The sequence below is a fragment of the Panicum virgatum genome, chromosome 4K (assembly GCF_016808335.1).
Source record: "Panicum virgatum strain AP13 chromosome 4K, P.virgatum_v5, whole genome shotgun sequence".
Classification (NCBI taxonomy): Eukaryota; Viridiplantae; Streptophyta; class Magnoliopsida; order Poales; family Poaceae; genus Panicum; species Panicum virgatum.
In genome coordinates this window covers 35,571,452-35,598,226 of record NC_053139.1, presented here as the reverse complement: position 1 = coordinate 35,598,226, position 26,775 = coordinate 35,571,452, and the positions used below count along the sequence as shown (strand labels likewise).

At 47.3% G+C, this 26,775-nt stretch overlaps 1 protein-coding gene across 3 annotated transcripts; it reads right to left on the bottom strand.

Annotated features, from left to right (window-relative positions):
* Positions 1-4,155: 4,155 nt before the first annotated feature.
* Positions 4,156-6,430, bottom strand: LOC120703726. Of its 3 annotated transcripts, none has more exons than XM_039987883.1 (4): positions 6,318-6,430; positions 5,857-5,920; positions 5,450-5,644; positions 4,156-4,574 (listed from the first exon to the last, which is right to left on the bottom strand). In XM_039987883.1, exons 1-4 carry the CDS (start codon positions 6,328-6,330, stop codon positions 4,526-4,528), a joined length of 321 nt encoding a protein of 106 aa, XP_039843817.1. In that variant the 5' UTR covers positions 6,331-6,430; the 3' UTR covers positions 4,156-4,525. The 3 variants fall into 3 exon arrangements, with proteins under 3 accessions (XP_039843817.1, XP_039843816.1, XP_039843818.1); XM_039987882.1 differs by having other exon boundaries at positions 4,156-4,546; XM_039987884.1 differs by having other exon boundaries at positions 4,156-4,529.
* Between the last annotated feature and the right edge of the window lie 20,345 nt (positions 6,431-26,775).

Below are 26,775 nucleotides of genomic sequence, written 5' to 3'. Positions count from 1 at the left end.
CTCGACGTTCGTGGAAGCTGCATTTACAAGCATACCACGCAAGATAATCCAGTGTAGTGTTGTTCCTCGTTAGGCCATTCATGGGCAACGCTAGGCTCCAAAAGCATAAAGCACCCTGTAACCTGGCCAAACGTTTTCTCTGCTGGTCAGATCCAAGGAGAACGATGATATCTACTACTGACAGCAATTTGAAGTATAATACGCTGTTAAAATGGGATTTGGTCTGCGACAACGTATCTTAATTAATTTACTTAGTTCAAATGGTACGAGGATGACAAGGAATCTTTCGTACTTATAGATTCTTGAAAAAGTCAGATATACAATCAAGATCAACCGAGTGACATGCTCCATTTATATGTAGTACCAACTACCAATAACTACAAGGTCTTTCGTGATGGTTTGTATAATATAAACTCTGATAGGCAAAGTTGTACACTACTCAATATGAAACTCCTTGTTCAGCATATTGGTTGCCACTTTTCAGAACTTTGGTCCATCTGTGCAAACAAAAATTTTGCAAATATTGTGGGTGCTTGCCTTTGTGGGATGTTTGATCTGAAGCAATCCTAGAGACAGACATGTAAACTACTCCTACTCTTATCATAACAACTCCTATCCTGTCAGATTCTCGATGCGGTCATAGCGTAAGCAACATTACTGCTCATATTGGAGCACTCCAGACAGGCACGCTCAAGTAGATGATAGCCATGGACGTTGTCGTGAAGGAGGCTAGCATAAGCAACATTAGTTACATTACTGATGGGATGGATAGGATTAACGACTTGTGTTCAGTAAACAATAGAGTTCAGTACCTTTCAAAAAAAAACGATAGAGTTCAATAGAGCGCAAATAATGCAGATCGAAGAGCACAAACCAAATCTTGGACGCTACAGTTTCATTCCATGCACTAATGACACACGTCAAGATTTTTTTTTTGTTTAGGATTTCCATTATTGAAGAGGACTCGTTTTGGACTTTGTTTCAGTCTCTACTTGTACTAGTTGTGATCGAGTATAGAACCAATGCCATGTTTCTATCTTCTTAATTTCTTTTCTCTCCATCTTTCATTCAGTCTATATAGTCTGAAACTGTGACAAATGTCAAATATCCTCTCTTTCATTGAAAGTTGGCAGGAAGTCAGAATTTAGTCTTGTTTTCACTACTGTGAATATCCAGGTACCATTATTTCCCCAGCATGTCTCCTATGAACCAGGTAAGAATGTTCGTAGCAGATTACTTTATTCCTAAATTCCCTTGTCATTTCACTTTGTAGCAGAGGAAAATGATGTGCTTTGCATGGTTAAGTAAAACTCGAGTAAGAATGTAGATTTGACCAGCTTGAAACTTGCGAATAGGTAACATGAGTTGACACGGTAAGTGTCCATGGCAAAGTTTAAAAGATTGTAAGCTTGTACTTTTCCGTTGCTCCCAGTGTAGTAACATCCCTATAGTCTGAAGTGGATCATTCAGAGACATACTGAAGAATCTAGCAATATCTTTTTGTAGTTGAAGGCTCGTAGAAGTATCTGCTGGGTAGCGACAGGAAGGTAATTTAGCTGGAGAATATAGTAATCTAACAGGGACAGGCGTCGAATTCCGTTCTGGGAAACGCTGCTCCTTAGAAAATTCAACTCGTGAACATCAGCATGCATTCATATGTTCAGATCCTTCTCTGAACGTCCGCAGGTGCTTTCATTTTAGCTCTATAATAACTAAGGCTTGAAGTCATTACAAGGCGCGCGTGCGTCTATACTTGTTTGTTTTTAGCTAAATTATATTCTCTTTCTTTCCCTAGGCTTTCGAGTTCCAAACCTGGTGATCTTTATGTTTATAATTGTTCCTGGCCTCTTTAAATGTCTGAGAAGTTTGTTTGAACTTTTAATTTTATTAGACAATGGCTTTTTAATGGGGTAACTCGACCCCACCACTCAGCCATTGTCGTAATGGAGCTTTGACACATCAGCATCTGTCTCTACTACCAAAACTGGACTGTAAAAGGGTACAACGTACAATTAGAAAAATGAATGAAAAATCGACTGAAAATAATTGAGGAACAAATGAGTTAAAAGAAAAAAAGACTTGGACTGAAGCTGGCGGCCCAATATGCTGTCGCGAGCTCCGTAGTTATATATTGCTTAGGCTACAAATCCTAGATCCATCGCCTGAAGAGCGATCGGTTGGCGGTTGGGCTTTTTCTTTTGCACATTTGGCCCAACAATGTAGCGCATTTTGTTTCTCGCCACCGGTTTGCGCTCTGTACGATGATTGGTCTGCCGTTGCTTGCATACATGCAACATGCAGAATTTACTTTTCGTGCATGCGAAATCTAATGTGGAAGATGCTATACTAGTATCCTGCCACGTGCATGCACACAGCTTGCATGCAATATGCAGAATTATTTTCTTTCTTATGGCATGTTTATTTTCATCATGCAAATTGCAATATGCAAGAAGGTAAAGATCTTTTTTCTTCTCATTTATTTTAATTTTCTTTCTATCATTTCCATTTCTGTTTTCGTTTTTACTTTTATTCTTCCTATGGACAATATTCTTGGCATGTATTTTATCTTTCTTTTTCCTTCTCTCCTTTTATTTTATTTATTTTATTTTATTTTTCTTTCTTATTTTATAATATTTTTGTTTTCTTTCTCTCTTTTTTCTATTTTCTATTTTCTTTTATTATTGCTCCTTTATTTTGTCTTTTTAAGGATTGACAGCCATCAATTAAGTGACCGAGCCTATACACATGCATGCACGATGCTGCTGTATATCCCTTAGAGGATAATTGCTTTTGCTTGCTTTTTTTTTAGGGGACCGGGTATATTCCACTAAAGGTAGTTTGCACCATACATCTTACAAAGACAACCTTTAAAGAAATAAAAATTACAGACCAGCCAGTTCGCGACTGTGTCATGCACGCCACCAAAAGCCTGCTCGTCGCTTGTGCAGCTTGGGCTAGTCACGGGGTCCGCATGTTTAGCAAGGTGAGTGGTTGGGTAGAACAGCCTGTTAGCGGCCCATCTATTTGTTTTCTCATTCCGTTTTATTTTCTGTTTGTAGATATTCCGTATCCCATTAAAAGCGCATTATTTTATTACATTGCTTTACTTATTCTTTGAATTTTTTGTTTCTATTTGTTTCCTTATTCTTTCTTTACTCATTTTCCTTTTAGCTCATTTGTTTGCTTCCTTCCTTTTCTCTTCTTCTACTTTCATTTTAATTTCTGTTTATATTCCTTTCTTACTACAAAAACTCGAAGGGGGCTGGCGGGCATTCATTTGCAAAAAGTGCGCTCTCAAGCTGTAGCCATCGGATGGAGGATCCACGATCCAGATGCATAGTTTGCACGGTTGTGCAAAATATCGGTTTGCGCAGAATACGCTCTCATTTATGTATGGAACTACTTTTTAGATTAGTTTTTACTAGATTTTCCATTGGTGTTGAATCTTTTGTTCGCAGTATATTATTTTTATATTGACCATGCATCTTTTATTCACAGAGAATGATTTTGTTACTTTTGCTCAAGTATTTACTCACAGTAGTCAAAATGTTCTACCTTGATAAAAAATCATTCTTTGAAACATATTATCCTAAAATATTGATCTATGATTTTATTTTAAAGATCTTGTTACCAGGAATATAATCATGCAATCAGAATTTAATTTATATATATATATATTTAAAATATATATATATAACTCCGCTAATGGATACCCTGGCTACTGAAATATTATTCAGTAGCCGAGCCCGCCACCAGAGCCAGCCGTCAGCCCGCCCGCCCACCCCCGGGCACCGATAGCGCCTGGTTTTTTTTTCTCACGGTTTTCCTCCCCGCTGGTTTTTCTCCTCCTTAACCGAGTGTATTGCCTGGGTTTTTTTGGCTTTTTTATTCTGTCCGTCGTTCGCCGTTTGCTTTTGGTTTTCTCTGTTCTGTGCAGTTCCACGCGCGCACGTCTCCCCAATGCCTGATCTTTGATTCCTGCCACCACATGCTCACGTATCGGTCCCCTTCATTCGCTAGATCAGGAAAGACGTCGCCCAGTTCTGCAACCACACGCGTGAACGAGGCTAGGGACAGTCTGCACCGTGAAGGCTGCGATTGTGTTACCCGATGAAGCTGGCAACAGGCACGGTGAGGATTTTTTTCCATGGTAACTAGCATTAACTGTAAATACAATAACTAGCTTTTCCCGTTTGAATACAAATATTTTACAGCAACATAAGCATGGTCATTTACAAACAAGAAATTGGCACTGTAAATACAATAACTTTGCCACAACTAGTTCATTTCATTCGTAAGCATATTTTCAATTTGAATACAATAGTTTTACCCCAGCCTCAGTCCTTGTCAGAATAAATGAGAGATACAGAGAGGGACCTCCCTGTCCCTGCCAAGACCCATTTCGTTGGTCATAGACGGATCCAGACCAGCTGCCGACATCAAGCTTAGTTCTCTGGTTCTGTTGATCTGCGTCGTCGTCAGCTAATCAACCTGCTTCCTATGGCCTTCAACTATAGCTGATACGTCATCTGAAATGCAGCAAAAACTGTGCAAAAGGAGAACTTATGCTTGATCTGAAATGCAGCACAAAGATCACCTCAGTAGGATGCATTGCTATCTTGTGATTCCTAACTAGTATATCTTTGCAGTTTGCACCAATGAGTGTTTCCAATATTTAAGAAAGAACACTGATAGCATGAGCATAATATCGTTCTTCAGAAGGTGAAATGGTCATGGAGTAAAAAATTACACAAACTATGTTTTACTTCTTACTAGGAGTGTCTGAATTGAACCAGGATAGCATGATTGCTCTCTTATTATCAGTAAATAGTCAGCTAACAAGATAGTTAAGAAGAAAAATCCACACTGTATGTAGCACCATATGCCGTTATATATACTTCATAGCTCAGAGAAAGACTGAACTGGTCCACATTATGCTCATGACAGGGGGAAAAGAGATGTGTCATGCATAATCAGAAACTGAAATTTCAGAATACATAAGCATGCATATGGACACAAAAGCCAATCAGATGTGGGATTTATGAACATATGAACAGCAATTTGTCCCACAAGAATTTGAACTAAGACAACCATATATTGAACTAAGAAGCGATACTGGCAGGATTTCATAAAACTAACCACAGGTAGTTTGATAGATATATCAGTACTACATTATGCCTAAAGTCTAATAGGTTATAGGTGCAATCCAATAACTAATAAGAGATACTAAAAGAATTTCAAAAAACTAATCAAAGGTAGTTCAGTAAGAAAACCTTGGAATCAACACTCTGATCTAGCCTTTGCTGCATATCTTGAACAAGTAATTAAAAAAATATAAATATCAAGAAGACTGCAGCTTGCAGTACCCATCTAATGCACCAGCGAAAATAAAATTATCAGGAGCAAAAGTATAAACTGATCACAGTTGGAAATGAAAATGAACCAGCACCTGATGTTTCGCAAGATGATCCTGGGCGGCTGGCGTTCAGCACCTGGACAGAAGGTACCCTGCAAGACCTGTTCAGGTTGAAGCCAGCAAATATTTGGGGCCTCATGGCACGATGCTGCAAGTATGCTTGTTGCCACAGCTTGTCGATTGGTAATTGGCATCACCACCAGGCGCTGGCATTGAAAGGACCCTGTGCTGGCGTTCCTCATGAAAAAGGGCATAATCATGAGCAAGTCGAGTAGTAAAGTGGGTACACCTCAATTAGGGTCCAATGGTTTAAGTGGTTTGTTAACAAGCACAATCAAACAAGTTTTGGGATTGATATGGCAGACCGGTATATGTGGTAAAGCAAACACATATTTAAGAACTCGATTGACAATTAATTTTTTTTTTGCTCAGCATATGACCTTCTAGTAGTGTCTTCCCGCGGCGACCCACGCTGAGCATCTTCAGTGTGTGAGGGTAGCGAATCTGCACATAAACGGATATTAGCGCGCGAAAAGTAGATGCAATGAGCTACGTTTTTTACTACGCATTCAAGTTTGGCACTTTAGTAATAGACAGAATGAACTATTAATTATCTCGCCTATGGATCAATTTTGCAGAATATTAATGCATCAAACATATAGGTAACCTAGCAAAGACTATAACCCAGAGGTGAATTTCAAAAAAGATAATATAAGAAGGTGGATGCTGGCAGCAGGAATTCATCAAGCTGACCAAAGGGCTAGAACAGTTAGCAAGAACATGGAATTGGAGTACTATACAATGATCGCAGAATAAATTGAAATGTAGTCAATCGAAATACATCTTCACAGAGCACGAAGGGGGAATTGGAGCAGGCAGCGAATAGGAGACGATTATGTACCAGAAGACTCCATCAGTGCAGCGTCTCACGATGATGGCCGGAGGCGGGTGAGTCGAGGACGCGGCAGAGCAGCGACAGGCTACCATCGGGGCGGCAGACGCGGGGGGGGGGGGGGGGTGCTCGGTGCTGGAGCTGGCTGGGTCAGCACCGGACAAAAAATCGACGCGTCGTCAGCAACGTGGAGGGCGGCGCAGGCACTAGCCGGAGTAGCAGGCGGGGGTACCACTCAAATCGGCGGCCGGCACAGGAGGCGGAGGCGCAGGGACTCACCGGGGCGGGCGCGAGGGCGGGCGGCCCAGACCCTCGCAGGCGCAGAGAACGGCGGGCAGGGAACCGCGGGGGCCGGGGCTCGCCAGGCGACGCGGACGCCGGCGGCGCGCGGCGGGGGGCGTCGCGGGGGCGGGAGTTCGCCGGGCGGCGGCGCAATGAATCGTCGTCGCCCTCCGCCACCGCCGCCCCCACCGCAGCGCGCTCGGGCACCAGCGACGGCGCGGGCACGGGCGTCGGCGGCGGGCTGGTCACCGGCGGCGCCAAGGAGGCCGCGGCGCGGTCCAGCCGCAGCCGCCGGCCCGAGCGGAGCGCCCGCGCGCGGGACCACCGGGTGAGCTGCGAGGTGGTCTGCAGCGGCGCGGGTGAGGCGGCGGGCTCGTCCGGCGGTCGCGGTGGCGGGGCGCGGTCGACGGACTGGCCCGGGCTCGGGGCAGCGGCGGTGGCGAGCGGTGGGGACCGGCGGCGCACGGAATCGCGCGGCGCGGGGAATCGCGAGCTGCGGCGGAACTGCGAGGTGGAGGAAACCGCTGGAACGTGGGGGGCGCGGGGTGGGAGAAAAACCAGCCGCGGCGTGGGAAAAAAACCGGGCTCCCGGTGGGGAGTCGGGTCGGCCTGAGTGCGGGGTGGGCTCGGGTACCGAATACACTGTCTGTTCACTACCAGAGTAGTGTATAGTACTACTATATATATATATATACACTAGTATAGATGTACGTGCGACACGCACGTGATTTAAAAAAATTAATTAATTTTATTTCAAAATTTATTGAATTTTATATATTAATTAAATTAATATTCAAATTAAATTTTGAAAATACGTACCATAATAGACGTCAATACTATCTCGTATGTTATAGGTTGGTATTGCAATAAGAACGGAGCTAAAATAATTAAGTGGGTAAGGTTTAAACATGTAATATTGCTTGGTTAGTGGAAGCACCGGCGGCGGCGAAACGCGGGCGCCAACTGCCATGGTGCGGGGGGCGCCTCGGCAAGCCGCAGCTCTTCTCGCGGGGTCAGGGCGGCGGCCGGTGGACTCGCTCGGCAAGCAAGGAATGCTGTCCACCATGCTTTGAGGGTCACTTGTCCATGAAGCCAAGTTCATGCTCAAATCTATTCTTCTCTCCTATTTGCATCCAGCATGATTGCCATCAACAACACAAAAGCTAAGTTGCATAAAGCATTCCGATCGAAGGCACAACGCATTGAGCCAGTTCAAGGGTACCATCGAAGAAGAAGCTTCATCCATGGACAGGGCTAGCAACCGCACCTAGACCCCTCCGTCGTGTGGAGCCACGGCGCCGAAGTTGACAGCGTCGACATTGTACTCTCAAGTCTCAGGCAAGTGCGCGAGAGATTGAAGATGATGCGGCTTCACTGTTGTTTCCTTATCTCCTGAGAAATTAATGGAAAATTGGTCGCGGTGAGATGTGGATGTACGTAAAAGGAGAACATACGCGTGCTGGTGGACAACCACGTACGGCCACCTGCGGACGCGTGGCGAGCGGCCCCTCGCCGGCAACCGGTGGAGCCGCTTCCAGGACTTCCATCTCCCGGATAGCTGCAGCGTCGACGGCATCCGCGCCAAGTTCAAGCGAGACGGTCACAATCACGCCCCCAACAAGACCCCCATGGGGAGGTCGGCGTCGTCGGAGCACCACCAGGTCGGCCTCCGCGACCCGCGGGCTGCTGGTGAACATGGCAGCGGTGTTGCTCCTCGGGATCACTGTCTACGTGTGGCACAGCCTGCGGAACGGAGCTGACGGCGCGGGCAATCACGGCCACGGCCGCGGGCACCTGGGAGCCGGGAGCTGCGGGGACGAGATGTGATCGCGGCAAGGGGATGAGTAGCGTCCGGCCGTTGAATGTGCTTGCTCGAGGGAGAAGTTTTTTTTTGGGCTTGTCTAGAGCCCACTCGAGCATTTTACAGCCCAGCCCACATCCGAATTTCCATCCATCCATCCATCTAATCCAACGGCTCAGGTCCATCCCCTACCTCATAACCCTACCGGCCTCTGCATCGTCGTCAACCTCATGACCACCACAGAAGCGCCGCCGCCACCCTTCCACCGCCCACAGCTTGCTCCACCAACTCCAGCAAGGGACGCCGACGAGCCTCCACCCCGGAACCACCCCGGCATCCCATTTTTGAACTCCGGCGAGCTTGCTAATGGCACTGTCGCCCCCGCCCCGCCCTCCTTCCTCGTCTCCGGCGGCGTCCCGCCGCCGGATCCGACCCCGCTGCCACTCCCGCGCTAACTCGTCGCCAGTGCTAGCCCCCGCCGCCTCCGCAGACCATCCGGTTGTCCACCAACCGCCCGCGGCCGGCGGCGCCCCCGCCGCCTTGCCGCACCGCCGGCTCGAACCACCACCACCGCTCGCTACCTTGCCGCCCAAAGCTCCTTCTAGGTCCGCCGGAGGCAGGTAGGCCTCCTCCGGTCCTCCCCAAACCCCGAACGATAATAAGTAACTGAAGCTCGCCGGAGTTGAGGAAGACACGCTCGTTGTCGTTGGCAAAAAAAAAAAAAAATTGAGTGTGCGGAGGCAATATTTCACTCGAGTGTAATATAGCTTTCCCGAACTTTTTCCCTTCTTCCCCACGCGGCCACGTCTCCCTCGCTCCCGCCGCCTTTTTGCGTATAAAGCGCGCCCGTCGCACCGCGCTCCGCTGTCGCGTCATCTTCAGTCCCCCCCCACTCCCCACTCCGCCGCGCTCCCCATTCCACATCCGGCGGCACCCCACCCCACGCATGGAGTCCCTGGTGGCGGCGCTCCCCGCGGGCGGCGCGGCAGCGGCGGCCGCCGCGCTGGCCGGGAGGGCCGGCGCCAAGAACAGCCGCTCCAACGCGCCCCCAGGTCAGTCAGCCGGCGGTGATCCCCCGCTCTCTAGCCTGGTTAATGCTCCTCCGGCCGGGGCCCCCGATCGCGTCCTGCTAGTGCCTACTCCCTCATCCGCCCGGTTCCTTGGCGCCGTTCATCCGTGGGGTGACGGACGATTTCTTCTAGAAGAAATCCCTTCGGCGCCTCGCGCAACCGAGCCCACTTTCTTACTCTTTGTGCGTGCGAATAAATCCTTCCTGCCTGCGTTTCTTATCGTGGGTTCTAATGCTGCTAGTACAAAAGAAAAGTGTGGATTTTGATGTCGTTTGCAGTGTATCTGGGCCACGGCCGAATCAGCATTTTTGGGCGTGCCTGAGGATAGTTTAAGGTAGAGCTTGACTACTAACTTCTGTGCCTAACTAATTCTGTCCATTAGTGCAATCTATATCAGGACCAATTTCTCGCCGTCCGTCGCCACCTCGTGTTCCGGCAGATTCTTTGTCTGAAAATTAGAGGTAATCTAAGAAATTGCAGGTGGTGTCGAGTTTAAAAAGGAAAACCTCATGACTCGTACTACCTCACTCAAGCATGAAGACGAGAGTAGGCAACCAAAGAGAGAGCCTCCAGACGTTTGTGACGAGAGATGGTATGGAATAGGGATAGCTCAAACTCCGCCGCCCTGCCCACCAAGCACCCCATGGTCCCGATGCATTGGCACTGAACAATAGGGTGTGTATTTTAGCAAGGAAAGTGCTTTCTGAGCTTTCACAAAGAAAGCTGCACGGATGATAAGGAGCAAACAGTGCGTATTAGTGGCGGAATATATTCACTGAATTTGCTACTTTATGGCAGGACAGATAAACATCAGCTATGATCTTGTTCAGCCGTTGCTACTTTATGGCAGAACAAATCATCGATTATGATCTTCCTTGGCTGTTTATAGCTCTGACCTTCCACCAACGGACAGCAACAAGTCAAGTGATGCGTGTTTCTTCCTGACAGTAATGCAAGCAGTCAGCAGCCTTGCGATTTCCATACAGATCTTTCAAAAAAAAAGATTTCTATTTGGAGTGTCACATGGACTTTTAATATTTGTCCCTGCAAATATGTTGCTTGAAAAATTGATTTTTTAATAATCTTAGAGCATCTCCAAGAGTTCCCTATATTTTCTTCACCAAATTTGCTGTTTGGCAACTCCCCAAATAGATATGGGGAGACAAAAGAAAAATCCATCTCCAATAGTACCCTATTTTTACTTCCAATTCCAAAAAAAAAAAGAGAAATTGTGGCTCTATCGCTGTTTTTCCGTGCGCCGCGCCTGCAGCCTGCCGTCCGCCGCCCCTCTCTGATCGGCACCCCTCAGCGTCCCTCTCTCCTGTCTGATCGGCACCCCTCCCTGATTGGCTTGGCATCCCTCTCTGATCCACCACTTGCCGGCCTCCATGGCTGATAGGAATTGGTGCAGGGCGGCATGCAGCGGTGCAGGGCGGCAGGGAGCAGGCCCTCCGCCAGGCGCAGGACAACAGCATGCACTCCACCTAGAAGATGAATGGGATCCATAGTTACCTGTGGCAGCGGCGGCCCGTTTTCCTCGTCAGCGATGGCGCGAACGAGGTCTCCTCGCGCGGCGCGAAGAAAGGCGGGAGAAGTGGCGGCGACGAAAAATCACCCGCGAGAAGCCGATCGGGAGTCACGGAGAAGTGTGTATCTTTATGCACAAAGATGGGCAATATGCCAATTGTTAAGAGATGGGGAATTAGAATAGGGAACTATTGGAGAGGTTTTTTTTTCTTTTTTTCCAAAGAAATAAAGATGGGGAAGAGGGATAGGGAACTCTTGGAGATGCTCTTAAAAAAGGATAAACTGCTGAAAATGACCAGTCCCAAGCTCATTCTTACATTTCAGTACCTTCTTAACCCTTGCTGCCTTGTGCTTCAATTAATGCACTGTCGCTGTCACAAAGAAAGCTGCATGTACAATAAAGTGCAAACATTATGTAGTTAGTTGCAGAGACAATATGTTCACTGGATTTGCTACATGATCACCGAATAGATAAAGAACGATTATGATCTTGTAGAGCTGTTCATATCTCAGACCTTCCACCAACTGAAGCAGCAATTCTAATGATCTATTTTCCTTCCTGACAGTTACACAAGCAGTCAGCACTCTTGAGGTTTCTATGTGCATTGTGGGGGTAAGTATGAAATTTTAAACTGCATCTCTGCCGGAGTGTGCTGGGGAATTTGGCTAACTAGAAATGATATGATTTGTCGTCAACAGAACTGGCAAAGCATAAAAATCGTTCTGAGGACGGTCTGGAAATACATGGCGGCATGCATGAAAACCTATGCTCAAAGAACAGGTGTCAGCTGGGTTCGTCCTATATGGCGCGACTTTCTGTAGGCGGCTCTTTCAAGCCTTTGGTGGACAAGGTTGCGTAAAGAAACTCAAGCTGGGACTAGAGGAATAGCTGAACGTGGGACGCCTGCTAAACTCTTTAACATCGTTCTGTTTTTTTTTCTACTTTTTTATGCTTACTTTCAGTAGACTCGGCAGATGGTGTCCGCAGAGTGTCTCCCTAATAGGCCGGTCCTGGCTGTAATATCCTCAACGCACAAAACTACTACTCTTTTTTTTTGTCTTGTTGACAAAATGGGACAGGGCGATCTTCACCTCTGTTAAAAACAAAAAAGCACATGGCTGGTATGGCAAATCGGTAAGAGCATATAAGATACGTGCATATCGTCCTTTTTAGTGTGCCAGTGCCAGTGAATGGAAATGATAATTTAAAATCAACAAACAAGATAAATGGCAAAGAAATCAATGTGACCATAATGTAAGTAGCAAATTTGCTAAGCCAATCTTTATGGTGGCCGTTTTGCGAAGCCACGTGTGTTGCCATGGTAAAAATTCAAATTGGCGGGTTTTCTTTTCGCACGAGTTGAATCTAGGACGTTGGATTGAGATCATACGGCTGGCTTTTCTTCTTCCTCAGCTTTGGTCCGTTGTTCTTTTCTCTTTTTCTTTTTTTGCCTTTTGACTGATGGTGAGTAGTATGTGTATTATTATGTGAGACTAAGGTTCTACGTTCCGCAGAAAATAATTAAAACTGTGTAGATTTTCAATCACGTGTTTTGACTACCAAATTAAACAGTGTCGTTGAACACCGTCTCTGACCGTCGACCTGTGATGGGCGACATCGGCTATCAGTCTTTGGACAGACTGTTGGAAATATGCCCTAAAGGCAATTATATTTTCTTATATTCATGGTTAATAAAGTGTACCTTGAATATTCATGGATGACAATTTGTATTGATTAATGCTTATGTGAAGTATTTGTGAAACTCTATACTTGTATGAATATTCTAAAATATTCCTAGTCGGAGTTTATGTGAGGACACACATGAATATTAGACTAGCACATGTATTAGTTGATTGACTACGTTTCACAAATTATAGACATGGGGATGTCAAACTAATAATATGGGCTCATGTGAGACATGAGACTGAACTGACCCAACACGAGATGATGACTTCTCATTACACAATATGTACGCTGTGTCCTAAGACCTGATATCGTCATATGTACTTAAGATGTAAACCGACTTACTTAGGAGTCATCAAACGCTACACCGTAACAGGGTAGACATAAAAGTGGTTTTCGGGTCTGTCAAGAAGCATGCCGTGAGACATAGTCGGTCAAGATGGGTTTTGCCCCTCTCTACAAGAGAGAGATATCTCTGGGCCCATCGAGTGATTCGGATCTGGAAATGTATGGCCATGCTAGGGTTAAGAGTTAACCAAGGATTCCGAATCACAGGATCGAGAAAGAGTGGTCGGCTTTAAGCTAGACCAAATATCGTGAGGCAAAGGGAACAGCATGTATATGATATTGTGGCGGCTTGTCTGATATGATCTTTGTGTGCGTATAGTAGTTGACATGTCTTGCTAGAGGCCACTGTCTACTATTGGGCCGAGTAAGAGTTCTCGGGCCATGTCTATTCGCATGTGAGCCCATAGGGTCACACACTTAAGGGAAAGAAGCCTGATAAGAATGAGATTCGAATTAAACTGGACTTAGGTGCACTAATGGGCCTTTTAGGCCCAAAAGGGGCGCCCAAGGTAGGGCCCAAGGCAGCCCACCTAAGGGGCTATATAAACAGAGGAGGGGGCGCCTAAAAACTCTAACCCTTGCTACTATTCACGCGGATGAACAGTAGCGTGAATAGTAACGGCACGCTACAGTAGTACCCCCTCCCTATTTCTCCTCCTCGTGCATCTAGCCCTAGTTCGTTCTCACGAATCTAGCAATCCGGAGTGCGAAGCTTCTTCCCGTACGTGTGGACTTCATGGAGGTGCTACGCTTGCTGCACAAGGACGAGCCGTTCGTGAGGAGGTTCACGCAGCTGCACTGCCGGCTTCCATCTGCACTACACCGACGTACTACAGAAGTTCCGCAACCGCACGTCTAGTGGTAATCCCGTGATTTATAACTGCAGTAATCCTGATTTATATGGTAGAAAAATTTGTTTTTGCTACCCCATATTCCTACAGAGACCGGTCAGGTCGTCGCTGATGAGACATGATCATGAGCAGTCCTCGTCGGCTACTGCCTCGGCTGCATGTGTGTGCCGCTCTTTTCCATCCCCTGCACCGCACGCCTCCCTCCACCGTCTCTTTCCGTAAGAAGAATTGGCGCCCGTCTCCATCTCTAGTCCGCTTGTCTTCTGATCCTACTGCACCGTTCATTTGACTTTTTTGACCTCTTTTATCACTCGTCTTATTTAAAAAATTTGCATAAACATCATCAAATTTAAGTCGTTTTTGAAGAACTTCTATTAATAAAGCAAGTCACAACAAAAAAAGTGATATTTGCACAATTTTTTAAATAAGACGAATGATCAAACTTAAAGTCAAAAAAGTCAAACGAACTATAATTTGAAACAGAGGGAGTAATTTTTTGTTATGAATGTGATGGATTGCCCCCGGTACTGTAGTAATAATGAACGTGATGAATTGGTCCAGTGCATACATTAATGGATTTTGAGTAGTCTACAAGAGAACTTAGCTTGTAGAAAATGTACTTGTCTGTTGAGTCTGTTTCTGTCCAGTACTATACAAGTCAACATGCATGTTAAGTGTACATATAGAAGACCATGTACAATACTTTCTGCGGAACATGCCAAATACTTGCAGTGGTGGTCAAGCAGATTATTGTTTTTTTTCTCTCGAATACGCAGGAGAACTGCGCATCATTGTATTAAAAGGAGAAGAAGAGTCTTACATAGACTCACACACAGACACACTCAAAACGCACACAGAAACACACACATCCACACACGCACAAGGAAAACAAAAGACACAGGACCACCTCCTGTTCAGAGCACCAGAGACACAATTGAGACCTGACCAAAGTGTCAATGGTTAGCCAACACCCATGGTGGTGAGCAGGGACAGGCCCTTGGCTCCTGACATGCTCCACAGATGGGCTTCATCCTTTGCCATGACCAGGGCTGCAGCAATGATGGGTGTAGCACCATTAAAGACACAATCATTCCTATGCCTCCAAATGGTCCAACTTCCTAGGATGATCAGTGAGTTGAGTCCTTTTCGCATGTCACCAGTGACCGATTGATCAGCTTTTGACCACCATTCATCAAAGGAAGTGTCACAAGGTTGAGGGGCAAGAACAGCTAGGCCGACCTGTCGGAGCAGGTCAAACCAAAATTGTCGGGCAAAAACACATCCAACCAGGAGATGCTGGATATCCTCTTCAACTTGATCACAAAGTGGGCAGCGTGCTGGGTGGGGAAGATTTCTTCTGGCTAGGCGGTCTGCTATCCAGCAACGCCTGTGAGCCACTAACCACATGAAGAACTGACATTTGGGAGGGGCCCAGGACTTCCAGATTCGTTCATAAGGTGCAAAAGAAATTGCACCCTGAAATAGAGCATCATAGGCTGATTTGGCTATGTATTGTCCTGAAGAAGATAACCTCCAGATGTGCTGATCTGGTGAGTCTTGCTGCAGCACCACCCCTTCGATGAGATCCCAAAGAACCAAGTATTCCATCACTGCATCAATTGACAGCTGCCCTTGAATGTCTTCCAGCCACCTCTGATTTGTAAGAGCTTCCAGTACAATCCATTTGTTTGCCCTCCTTTTAGGCACTAGAGCAGCTACCTCTGGTGCAATAACTTGTATGCTTTTTCCATTCAGCCAATTATCTTTCCAGAAAAGAGTGGAAGCACCATTTCCAACTGTTGTAGTGACAGCAATAGCAAGAAGGCACTCGATTTCCTTACTGACCTGGAGCGGTAGGCTCGCCCAAGGCTTATTGGGCTCAGTTTTCTTCAACCATGGCCACCGGACTCGTAAAGCATAGCCCAGCAATTTCAGGTCAGAAATCCCCAAGCCACCTAGTTCCCGGGCGCGACAAACTTTTGGCCAGGCAATGAGACAATGTCCCCCTTGTGCTTCTTTCCGTCCTCTCCAGAGAAAACCTCTCCTTATCTTGTCAATAGCTTTAAGTGCCCAGGTTGGTAGGTCTGTTGCCATTAGCTGATAGACTACCATCGAAGTGAGGACGAATTGCACCTGGACAACCCTCCCTGCCCTTGTCATCAAATCAGCCTTCCATCCAGTTAATTGGTCTGCAATTCTGTCGATGATTGGCTATACCTGATCTCTTGTCAATTTTCTGAGAGAGAGAGGTATGCCAAGATACCTACACGGGAAGCTTAGAATCTCACAAGGCAATAGGTTCTGAATAGCAGATATACTATCATCCGAGCACTGGATTGGTAAGACACTACTCTTTTGCACATTGGTCTTGAGTCCAGAGGCCTCACCAAATAGCTGTAGGATGTCCAGTATCAAGGTGATGTCATTTGCAGCAGGTCGGAGGAAAAGAGCTACATCATCCGCATACATAGAAATCCTGCATTGAATCGGTCGACTAGAAAGGGGCTGCAGCAGCCCGTCCCGTGATGCCTTCGTGACCATTAAACTGAGGACATCCATAACCAATATAAACAACATGGGGATAGAGGATCGCCCTGGCGAAGTCCTCGTCGATGTTGTATAACCTCTCCCGGATGGCCATTCAGGAGGACCCGAGTAGAGGAGGTGACTAGTAAACCACTCAAAAGATCTCGCCAACGTGGTCCAAAACCCATTTTAGCAAGCACCTCTAGTAGGAAAGGCCAAGAAACTGAATCAAAGGCTTTTGTGATGTCCAGCTTGAGGAGGATTCTTGGCTGTTTTTGGGAGGGCAAGAATCTTACAGTCTGTTGTACCAACATGAAGTTGTCTTGGATAAAACGACCCTTGATGAAGGCGGTTTGGCTAGGAGAGACCATCACATTGAGGCGACATGCCAATCTGTTAGCTAGAATTTTTGTCACAAGTTTGGCAAAGCTATGAACTAGACTAATGGGCCGAAAGTCCTTCACCTGTTCAGCATCTGCCTTCTTTGGGATCAAAGTGATATAAGCAGAATTCAGCATCCAAAGGTTCCTGAAATTCTTCCCCCAAATGGTTTGAATAGCATCCATTATGTCCTCCTTGATAATTAGCCAACAAGTCTTGTAAAATCTCCCAGTAAATCCATCAGGACCCGGGGCCTTATCAGAAGGGAGATTTTTTATAGTATTTCATACCTCCTCTTCCGAAATAGGCTGTTCCAAATCATCAAGCTCGTAGCTTGGCAGTTCAAGTGCCTCTAGGTTGATGGTTCTATTCCGGTTATCATCCGAACCAATCAGCTTGGAGTAAAAGTCCAGGATTGCTTCAGCCTTCTCCTCATGCCCAATTAGGACTCTATCTTCAGTTTTCAACTTGGCGATGAAGTTTTTCCTTTTTCTGTGACGTGCGTGCATATGGAACATCTGGTATTTGCATCCCCATCCTTCAACCAGCCAATACGAGAACGTACTCTAGCCACCATCCGTAGTAGGGAGGACAGAGCAAGAGCATGCTTTTTGAGGCTGTTGCAGAGCCACATTTCATCAGGTTGGAGTGCCTGGTTGTCTTGCACAATATCTAGCTGGTGAATAACCTCTTTGGCAAGGATGAGCTGTGAGTTTAGATGGCCTATCCTTTTTTGGCTCCAGCTCTGTAATCTTTTTGCTGTTGCCTGAAGCTTCAGAGAGAGGGTCTCCAAAGGACAATGTCGAGGCTGCACCGATCCCCAAGCAATCTCCACTGTCTCCAGGAAACCATTCATGTTCGGCCAAAAGGTTTCAAAATGGAACCGCCGTTTTCCGGGCGTATTATCCTTGAGACCAAGAATTAATGGGCAGTGATCTGAGTCATGCGAGACACTGCTTTGCAGCAAGCAGTCTGGGAATCTATCTTCCCAGTCTGTTGAGCAGAAGACTCTATCCAACTTCACCAAAGTAGGGGAGCTTCTAGAGGACGAGCTGGACCAAGTGAATTTTCGGCCGTGCAGAGGGATTTCACTGACTGCCATGTCGTTAATCCATTTTCTGAACCTGCCCATCATGGCCCGATTTAGGTTGGCATTATTTTTGTCCTCATCCCTATAGATAAGATTGAAATCTCCCGCAACCATCCATGGGCCAGAGCAATGAGCACGGGTATCCCTGAGTTCCTGCAGAAACTGAATTTTTTCCTGGTTTCCTTGAGGTCCATAAACATAGGTAAGCCACCAAGCAGCACCATTGTCGGGGCAAAACTGAACTGATACACAGTGATGATCCACTCGGCTGCCACCAACTGGCCCAAGGCGGCTCCTCCATGCAACTAGGATTCCCCCACTAGCACCAGCCGAAGGTGAGAAACAGAAGTTATTATCAAAATCAGTTCCAAGCATCGAGAGTATTATCTGTCTGGAGAAGGAAGCCATCTTTGTTTCCTGCAGGCAGACGACATCAATTTTCGAAGATTCCACTGCAACTCTTACAGCATCACGGCGCGCGGTTGAATTAAGGCCCCGCACATTCCAGATCAAAATGTTGGATGGATCCATTAGATAAAATAAACATGACGACCAGGAGTACAATCAGCCTATGCCACAAGCATGTCTGACTCAACTCCGAGATCCTCCGGAGGAGTCAGACCAAAAATAGCAGCCAATGCAGCAACATGTGAAGCAGGAGATTGACGAAAGCGTCGAGCATACTCGTCGAGAACCTTCTGATCAAGCAGAACCCGCCCATGAGAATCATCAGCAACATCCATGTCTAGCGCCCGCATGACCTTCTTCTTCAGGTGAGGGGGGCATACCTCCGGGCTCAAGACCCCCAGGCCAGCTAATCTTCGGCTACGACGTGGTGCCTCACTTGGTGTTGGTCTTGGTTTCTTCCTTCTTTTACTGATATGAGGGGCCGGCAGCAGTCCCCCCGCTGTCTTGGATAGCTTCGCAATGAACACAGCCGCCGGGGTGAGGAGCTGCGAGGGCGGCTGCTGATCCTCCATTGGCGTTTGATTTTCCAGGATCGAGCTTCTCTTGAAGCGGCGTCGGGAGTAGACCTTCATGGCTCGTGGGGACCTCGTCGACCTGTCAGGGCTCTGCAACTGCGGCGGCGGTGGCACACCCACTGTAGCTCGAGGGGGCGGCGGTGTAGGATTCACCGAGAGGGGGAGTTGCTGCGCCTGAGTTGGGATGTGCGGATCACTTCTTTCCTGGGTCGTAGGGGCGATAGTATCCAGCCCACAGGGGGAGAAAGCGGACCCAAGAGGCATGGCCTCCAACGTAGGCGACCAGGCACATGGCTCAATTGGACCCAGGCCCAAATCCGGTGGGGAAGACACCACCCGGGCTTCTAGATGTCCAGCCCCAGAAACAGTACATGCTAGCCCATTAAAGTCTGGCGTCTGGGGAACCACCTCCCGGATCTCCTCATCGTCGGGGTGTGCTGCCTGGGCCATCGCGCCCTCATTAGCATCTCTAGTAAAGTCTTCATCAACGGGCGCGCTCGTTAACGACACCCGGGCCATCTTGTGGGCGATCTCCGAGACCCCCTCGGGAGTTGATGCGGCCGCCGCCGCATGAATGCCTTCCGCAGGAGCCGAAGCATCACACGGCTGGGGAGCCGAGGAGGCCGCGATCCTCTCCAGAGAGTCCACGTGGCCACCAACCATAGGGTGTGGCCCCAGCCGCGCATGCACCAGGACCCGGCCGCGAGGGGAGCTCGCCTGCGCTGGAGAGCCATTCGGCGAGTCTTGCCGCCGCCGCCGTCTCTGCCAGCGTCGCTCGTCGTCGTCCGGAGGCGGGGAAGGAGGATCCGCTGTGCCCAGCGCAGGCTCGGCAGAGGGGACTGAGATGGTAACTGGGTACACCAGCGTACGCTTTCCAGATTGCCCACCATCAGTTCCAGCGACGGGCTCCACAATCTCCAGTTCCATCTCCTGCGGGATCAAGGCCGGGTCCGAGCACCAGGGCCATTACTGTGAACACATCTCGTCGATCAGCCGTATCGGGGTGGAGGCCTCCGATCCAACCGTGATCATTAAGCAGTAGCTCCGCCGTAGAGAGTTCCCAGGCATGGGCCGGGATACCGCGAATGCCGACCTCGACAGCAACCGGCAGAGAGCCGCCCACCATGGATTGCACGAAGCGCGTCCACTGCATGACATGGAGCCTGAGGGACGGTGTGATGAAAGCCCGGCCACCATTGTACACCCTCTCCAGCAGCTCCTCGCTCGGCAAGATCAAGAGGAACCTCCCATGCTCGAAGCGCATGAGAGACATGGAGGTTGCCTCGATCTCAAACCGGCTTGCGATGCTGTCGAGAATGGAGTCCGCACTGCCGCTGAGCACGGAGACGACCAAGGCACGACGAAGTCCATCCTCCCTTTGCGAGATAGTAGCCGAACGATCGAGAATACGCCGGGGCTTCCGTGGGGCGAGCGCTTCCCCAGTGGGCCGCCCCGCGCTGGAGGCAGACGCCGGGGCAGGCGCCTCCTCGCCAGAGTCGGGACGGTCGGCCTCGGGTCTCCCAGCTCCACCTCCCGTCTTGCGACGCGGCTTGCGGAGTGTTAACAGTCTGACAGGATGAGGTAATCTTGTATATATGTAGAGCCAACAGGATAGGTGGTTCCAAATTGATAAGCACGAAAGGTTGACTCGTGACTTAATCCTTAGCATGACAACAAATCATTGAAGTAGTGCCTGGGGCTAACAAAATGATATGGAACTAAAACGGATGGCAACCCGCCTGACACCGCATCCTCGCTTCGTCCTTGATTTTCTCAACATGGCTACCAATCGTCTTCCCCGTGTTATTGAAGACACGAGCATTCCGCTCTTTCCAAATGGAACAAGTCACAGCAAGAGACCGCAAGCCTGCTGACGTTGTCGAGTTAGAATTGTCAGCCAACCCATGGAACCAGTCCATTAGCATGGCCGTACTAGTCCAACTTGCTGGCAACTTCAGTTCTGCTGCACGCCGTCCGGCCGTGGCTCCCCACCCGTGCAACGCCCATCGGCCTAGATCGGCAGCGTGGTACTTGCTGCAACAAGCGCGAGCTGCCACAGGGCTCAAGCAGCAAGGGTGCGGAGGTCAGGGCTGAGGCTCTTAGGGCTGCAGGCCTGGAGTGATGATGGCTTGCTACACGTGTGAAACGCCAAAGCCCAAGCAGCAAGGGTGCGGCCTGGGCACTGCAATGGGCAACGGTGGTGTACCTCGTTGCATCGCGAGAATCGCTGAGAGCTCAAGCAACGAAGTACATGATAGCTGGAGTTGCTGGTGAAAGCCATACCGGAATCTAGCCGGTCTCGACGTCTTGGCACTGTTCACCTCCTTGGAGGCGCCATCATAGCAATTCTACCCTTTCTTCAGTTGCAGACATAATTGTGCAACTGACGCATGCAGCCGGCGCTTCGATGCCCTTCCGTAGGACAGAGTGCTCAAGGCCGGTGCGCGAAGCGACGACTTCCACCCCCACCCCTCCGACTTGACGAGGAATCCATTCTCGCGAACAAACACACCCCCTACACACAATTCATGCATGATTCCGGATACTTAGTTGGAAATGAAATAGTTCGAAATGCGTATGAATATACAACCTAGAGGAGCGCACAGACCAAAACACTAAATCGATGATCGCGGAGGGAAATGCAATTTGGGCTTGCATAACTACTTTTTTCTTGTTATCATTGTACATCTGACCTTGGCCCAGTCCGGAAAGAAACCATGCCAATAAGGCCCAGGCCCATACTAGGCCCAGTAACTATTCCAATGGCATGCAGTTTCTACTTTCCACCCAACTACTCTTCAGTTATGCTGTGAAGGCTCGGCTGCCAAGAGTAGGCCGCGGAGTTCCCCGGCGAGGTGCCTCGCCGCCGCCGCCGTCCCGGTGACCCTCCGCCGGGCGCCTTCCCGCTATCCCTGTTGTTCTCTCTCACGTCTACCTTCCTGGCCGTATCGGCCTCGCCGCTGTGGCCGACGCCTTCACGCTCACGGGGCCTCTCCGAAGACGGCCGCGCCTGGGCCTGCGCGCCACCGCCGCCGCCTACCAGGCACCGGAACCACCTCCTGCCTCCGACCTTGCGTCCCCTATCGCTGGCGAGGTGCCGCTTCAGCGTCACGGCTCCTCCGCCGCCGCCGCGCCTCCCGCCGGCGGCGGCAGCAGCGCCGCGGGCAGCGGCGGCGGCGGCGGAGTGCTTCTGCAGCCTCCGCACGGTGCTGCACGGCACGACGTAGTACTTGTCCCCGAGCTGCAGGACGGCGTCCGGCGCGGCGACCGCGCCGGCGGGCTCCCGGAACACGTCCGGCCGCGCCACGCAGAACCGCGGGTGACGCGCCATCACCTCCGCCGCCTGCGTGGGCCGGTCCAGCAGCTCGACGTGGCCGCCGGGGAACACCAGCTTCACGTGCTGGCCCCGCGCCGCGCTCCGGGAGGAGCAGCTGAACCAGCTCGCCATGGCCGCCCGCGTGGCTACTAGCTGTTGGCTCATTAGCTCGGTCGTGCGGCCAAGGAGCCGGGTGCTCTTGTAGGCAGGTGGTCGGACACGTCGTGGGTGATGGGAGAAATCATAGTCATTGCCTCATTGGTTTACCTGGCGTTCTACAATGTAGAACTAACTGTTTGTTGGATGATGGAGCAAGATGCCAAAGATGCCATCGTAGTTGCCATTCGGTTTCTGCTTTTGTTGTTTATCGGCGTTGCATCTTGGACTCTTATGAGCCTGTGTCCACAGTTTGACGATGGTAACGAGGAGGCATTGAGATACCAAAGTCTGAATGATTGAGTCCAACAGACCAATACCTCATTGATGTTGAGTATTTGGCTCCAACTGCTATACGTAATACTCCCACCGTTTTAAATTATAAGTCATTTTGACTTTGCTATGCACCTAGACATAGTATATATGTATAGATGCATAGCAAAAACTATATATCTAGAAAAGTCAAAACGACTAATAATTCAGGACGGAGAGAGCAGAAGACTAACTGACAATAGTGCTACACCGCTACTACAAAAAAATAGTAAGGTTACTGTCAACAAAGAGGTCTCCCCATTTATTTATCAATTGTTTTGCTTGAAATTTGAAAAGAGTATCCAACTTTTACTCATGCTTAGGTTTACTTTAAGATAACCTTAAATGTCTTATTCTCTTTTGACCGTCCCCTCACACTACCACATTGTACAATGTCAACACCATGATGCCGCCACACAGCTTTCCCCTCCATCCAGTTATTAGGGTGTATTAGGTATATGCAGATGTAGTTAGTTTAGGATTCACTGAAATCCCATGAGTGCCCTCCAAAACAGAACAATGTACACTATATATATAAAAGTCGTTGGGCCTCAAACAATGCATTAACCACATATAATCCATAGCATAGCATGGACATTAGTTCTTTATCGAATCCAAAAAGATTAATTGGATTTAAACCCAATCCATTCAAACAAGGAGCAATGCACCATCACATAAACCAGTTACATCTGGCGTTCTGGGTACAATGCAAAACCTACTGGCCTATGAAGATTATTCTATCTTGCATGGATAGAAGAGGATGCAGCCAGCGGGACCTTGTGGACTTCAAACTTTTGCAGGCACCGAACCACAGATTGCTGTTCACCTTGTTTAAGGTGATCGGATTCATGCTGGCCTATGCTAAAATATATTTTAGGAGTTAACAAGGTTATGCTCAGAGTATATTGTCTAGGGCACCAATCACATGAACCAGTTACCGTTGGTGCAATGCAAAGATTCATTATCTAAGTGCGCTAAACACTTAACCCCTACAGGAAATCAGAACGTAGGGAAGGTTGGATGCGAAACATGAAAAGGATTGCTACCCAATGCACAATGGAAAAAACTACGAGGTTGGGCATATATCATGTGAATTTTTGCTTTCCTTTTCATTCCAAATAAAGGCCCTCCCAGAAAATTTACCTGTGAGAATTCAGTTCTCCTGAACTCCTCTACTTTTCTATATTCCAAATGAAAGCAGACCTACTTTCCTTCCAAAAAAAAAAGCAGGCCTCATGAACCAAGACAGAGCCCTTGATCTATCAGAAAATTAAAGGACACGCAGTGGGATGCGAAGAGCAGTTGTCTTTTTTTGTGGCCAAGTCAACTGGGCTAAATTCATCAGGAACAGATGTGTGGCCAAATTACTAGCACTAGGCTGGCTTGAGATACTGAGCCAGGCAGTATTTTGCAGTCCAGAGGCTGGATCTGCAAATTATTGCTGGATAGTCAAATATTTATCTCGCCAAGGGAAAAAGAATCGATCAAACAGTTGTAGTTCTAGCTATGTTCAGGTCATAAATATTTTGTTTTCCTACACATGAACGCAAGGTAGGGGCCAATCATTTCTCTGCTGAACTAGAAAACCAGACGAGTACATGTCTAATGTCACTTTTTCTTTTCTCTTTTTTTTGAAAGGGAAATCTCATGTCACTTTTGTAGAGGAGGAAAGCTATAGGCAGTGACGGACCTAGGATTGAAACTTAGGGTATGTCAGGTCAAAATTTTAACACACAATTCGGTATGGTCTAAAAAATGGTACACAACAAAAAAATTTCCATGAGCAATTCGGTATATAAGAAATTAGGTTCAATACTTGCATAGATTATAATATAAATAATAGAAGCACATTAAGTCTTAGAATGCATAAAATAAGCTTACAAACCTACGATAGTTCAAAGAGACTACCTTATTTCTTCTTATCAGGTCTACGCTTACTAAAGTTCATGAAAGTATTAATTATATCATCTTCATTCACTTGAAAAAAGATATCTCGCTCGATGAATGTGTGTAGACAATCATCCAAAAGACTATTTCCCATCTTATTTCTCAGCTTAGTTTTCACAAAAGTCAATGCAGAGAAGACCCTTTCAACACTTGCCGTCACCACCGGTAGAATCAAGACCAATTTGAGAAGATTATAAACCATATCATAAATATTATGCCTCCCAGTTTTAACTAGCTTTACTGAGAGGTCAACAAAATTGGTAAGACCTTTGAAGCTGTGCTCATCTCTAATGTCATCAATATAATTGTCAAGTTGTAATTCAAGTTTGACCAAATCTTAGTCAGAGAAGTCATTAGGGTAGAAATCAGCAAGCTTACGTAACTTTTGTGCATCAAAGGAAGCAAAAGAATCAACAGGACTGAAGGCTGACATATAAGAAAGCAGCTCCAAATTAACCTCATCAAATTGATTGTCAAGCTCTTGACTGATATGATCAATGACCCCAATAAATACTTCTCTTCTAAAGTGATCATCTATTTTTGGTTTCGGGCAAACCGTGCAGATCTTCCATAAGGCACATACTGACCATCCATTGCAGGAACTTGGACACCATATTTATTGCAAAACAAAGTGACCCGTTGAAGAAATTGATCCCACCCATGGGACCTCAGTTTTTGCATTCTAGTCTTTGCCACACGAACAAGTGATATCGCATTAAGAATATCTAGTTCTCTTCTTTGTAAGCACTCAGATAATTTATTTGTGTATCCAAGAATAATAAGCATCAAGTGTGCAGCAAAAACAAAGTCAAATGACTTTTTTTTAAAGCACCCAGGAGCACTGGGGAGTCATTTAAGATTTTGGATGCCCATGCTGACCGGACTCAACACAGACGAGGATGCTCGAGTAGTCTCGAAACGCGCCATACTGAGGCACTCACACCGCACTCACACCACACGCACACGCACACACACCCACACACGCCTCAGCATCCGGTGGGAAAATCCCGCGTCGAGCAGAGCTCGAACGCGGGACCGGCGGCCTCCACATCTGAAGTGCGCGCCAACTGAGCTACGCTCGGTCCCCAAAGTCAAATGACTCAAATACTCCAACTATAACATGTATTTTTGGCCAATCACCCTTTTGTGTTGGATCTTCTCCAAGAGTAATGAGTACGTCTCGAATTGTGGGATACATAGCAATAATGTTGACAATAGTTCTGTAATGAGAGCCCCACCATGTATCACCAGGCCTAGGTAATCCCCTCTCTTGATTTAATCCACTCCCAGTTTCAAGTTCATCACACTCAATTGCTTTCATGATACTTTCAAGTCTAGAATTCCTAATCATGCCATGACGCTTACAAGAAACTCCAACAATATTCAGCAAGAGAGATACTTGATCAAAAAACCACACACAATCATTATTTCCCTTGGCAATAGCAACAAGAACTAGTTGGAGTTGATGTGCAAAACAATGAATATAATAAGCAGATGGTGATTTCTTGCATAATCAATGTGTTTCAGCCCTTTAATATGTCCTTTCATGTTACTATCTCCATCATAACATTGACCACGAATACGAGTTATATATACTACAACACATATGGGCTTCTGCGACGTTTCATTTATGTCACTGAAAGTGGTATTTTCATCGTCTTTCATAATTTTTTGTCACCTATACCATGTCATAAAAAGTCTTCTGCGACGAAAACATATTTTTTCGTCGTAAATCTTATGATGATTATTCTATCATCGCTAATTTGTGACGCTCAGTTTTCGTCATAATTAACACCAAGAAACGTCACAAAACTATCTTCCTGGATGACTGTACATGTGCCACGTAGGACAAAAAACGTCACAAATTTTTTACGTCATATGATGTGGTGATGACTAGAATATGACGTGGCACCTCCATTATGATGATTTGGTTCGTCATAAAATTTTTGGTGGCCCAATAAAGCCCATGTAGTAAAAGGGCAGAGATGAATTTTATGCCCATTTTATTATTAAATTCAGCCAATTTGATTTTTTTATCCTTTTTTTTGGGCTGATGTTTATTTACCGTTTAAGGCCCAACATTTTCTGTAAGCCTACTTTCCATTTGGGCCTTATTCATTAAAAGTCCAATTTCCAAATGGACCTTAACCATTTAAACATCACAGCCATTTCAGCGAACAGATTCATCAATAA

What these genes read in the sequence shown, in the direction of transcription:
- LOC120703726 (XM_039987882.1), bottom strand. An exon ending in CGGGAAGACACTACTAGAAG is followed by an intron (nt 5,645 to 5,856) that starts GTCATATGCTGA and finishes GAGGAACGCCAG; the next exon opens with CACAGGGTCCTTTCAATGCC. An exon ending in ATCATCTTGCGAAACATCAG is followed by an intron (nt 4,547 to 5,449) that starts GTGCTGGTTCAT and finishes CCTTTTGCACAG; the next exon opens with TTTTTGCTGCATTTCAGATG.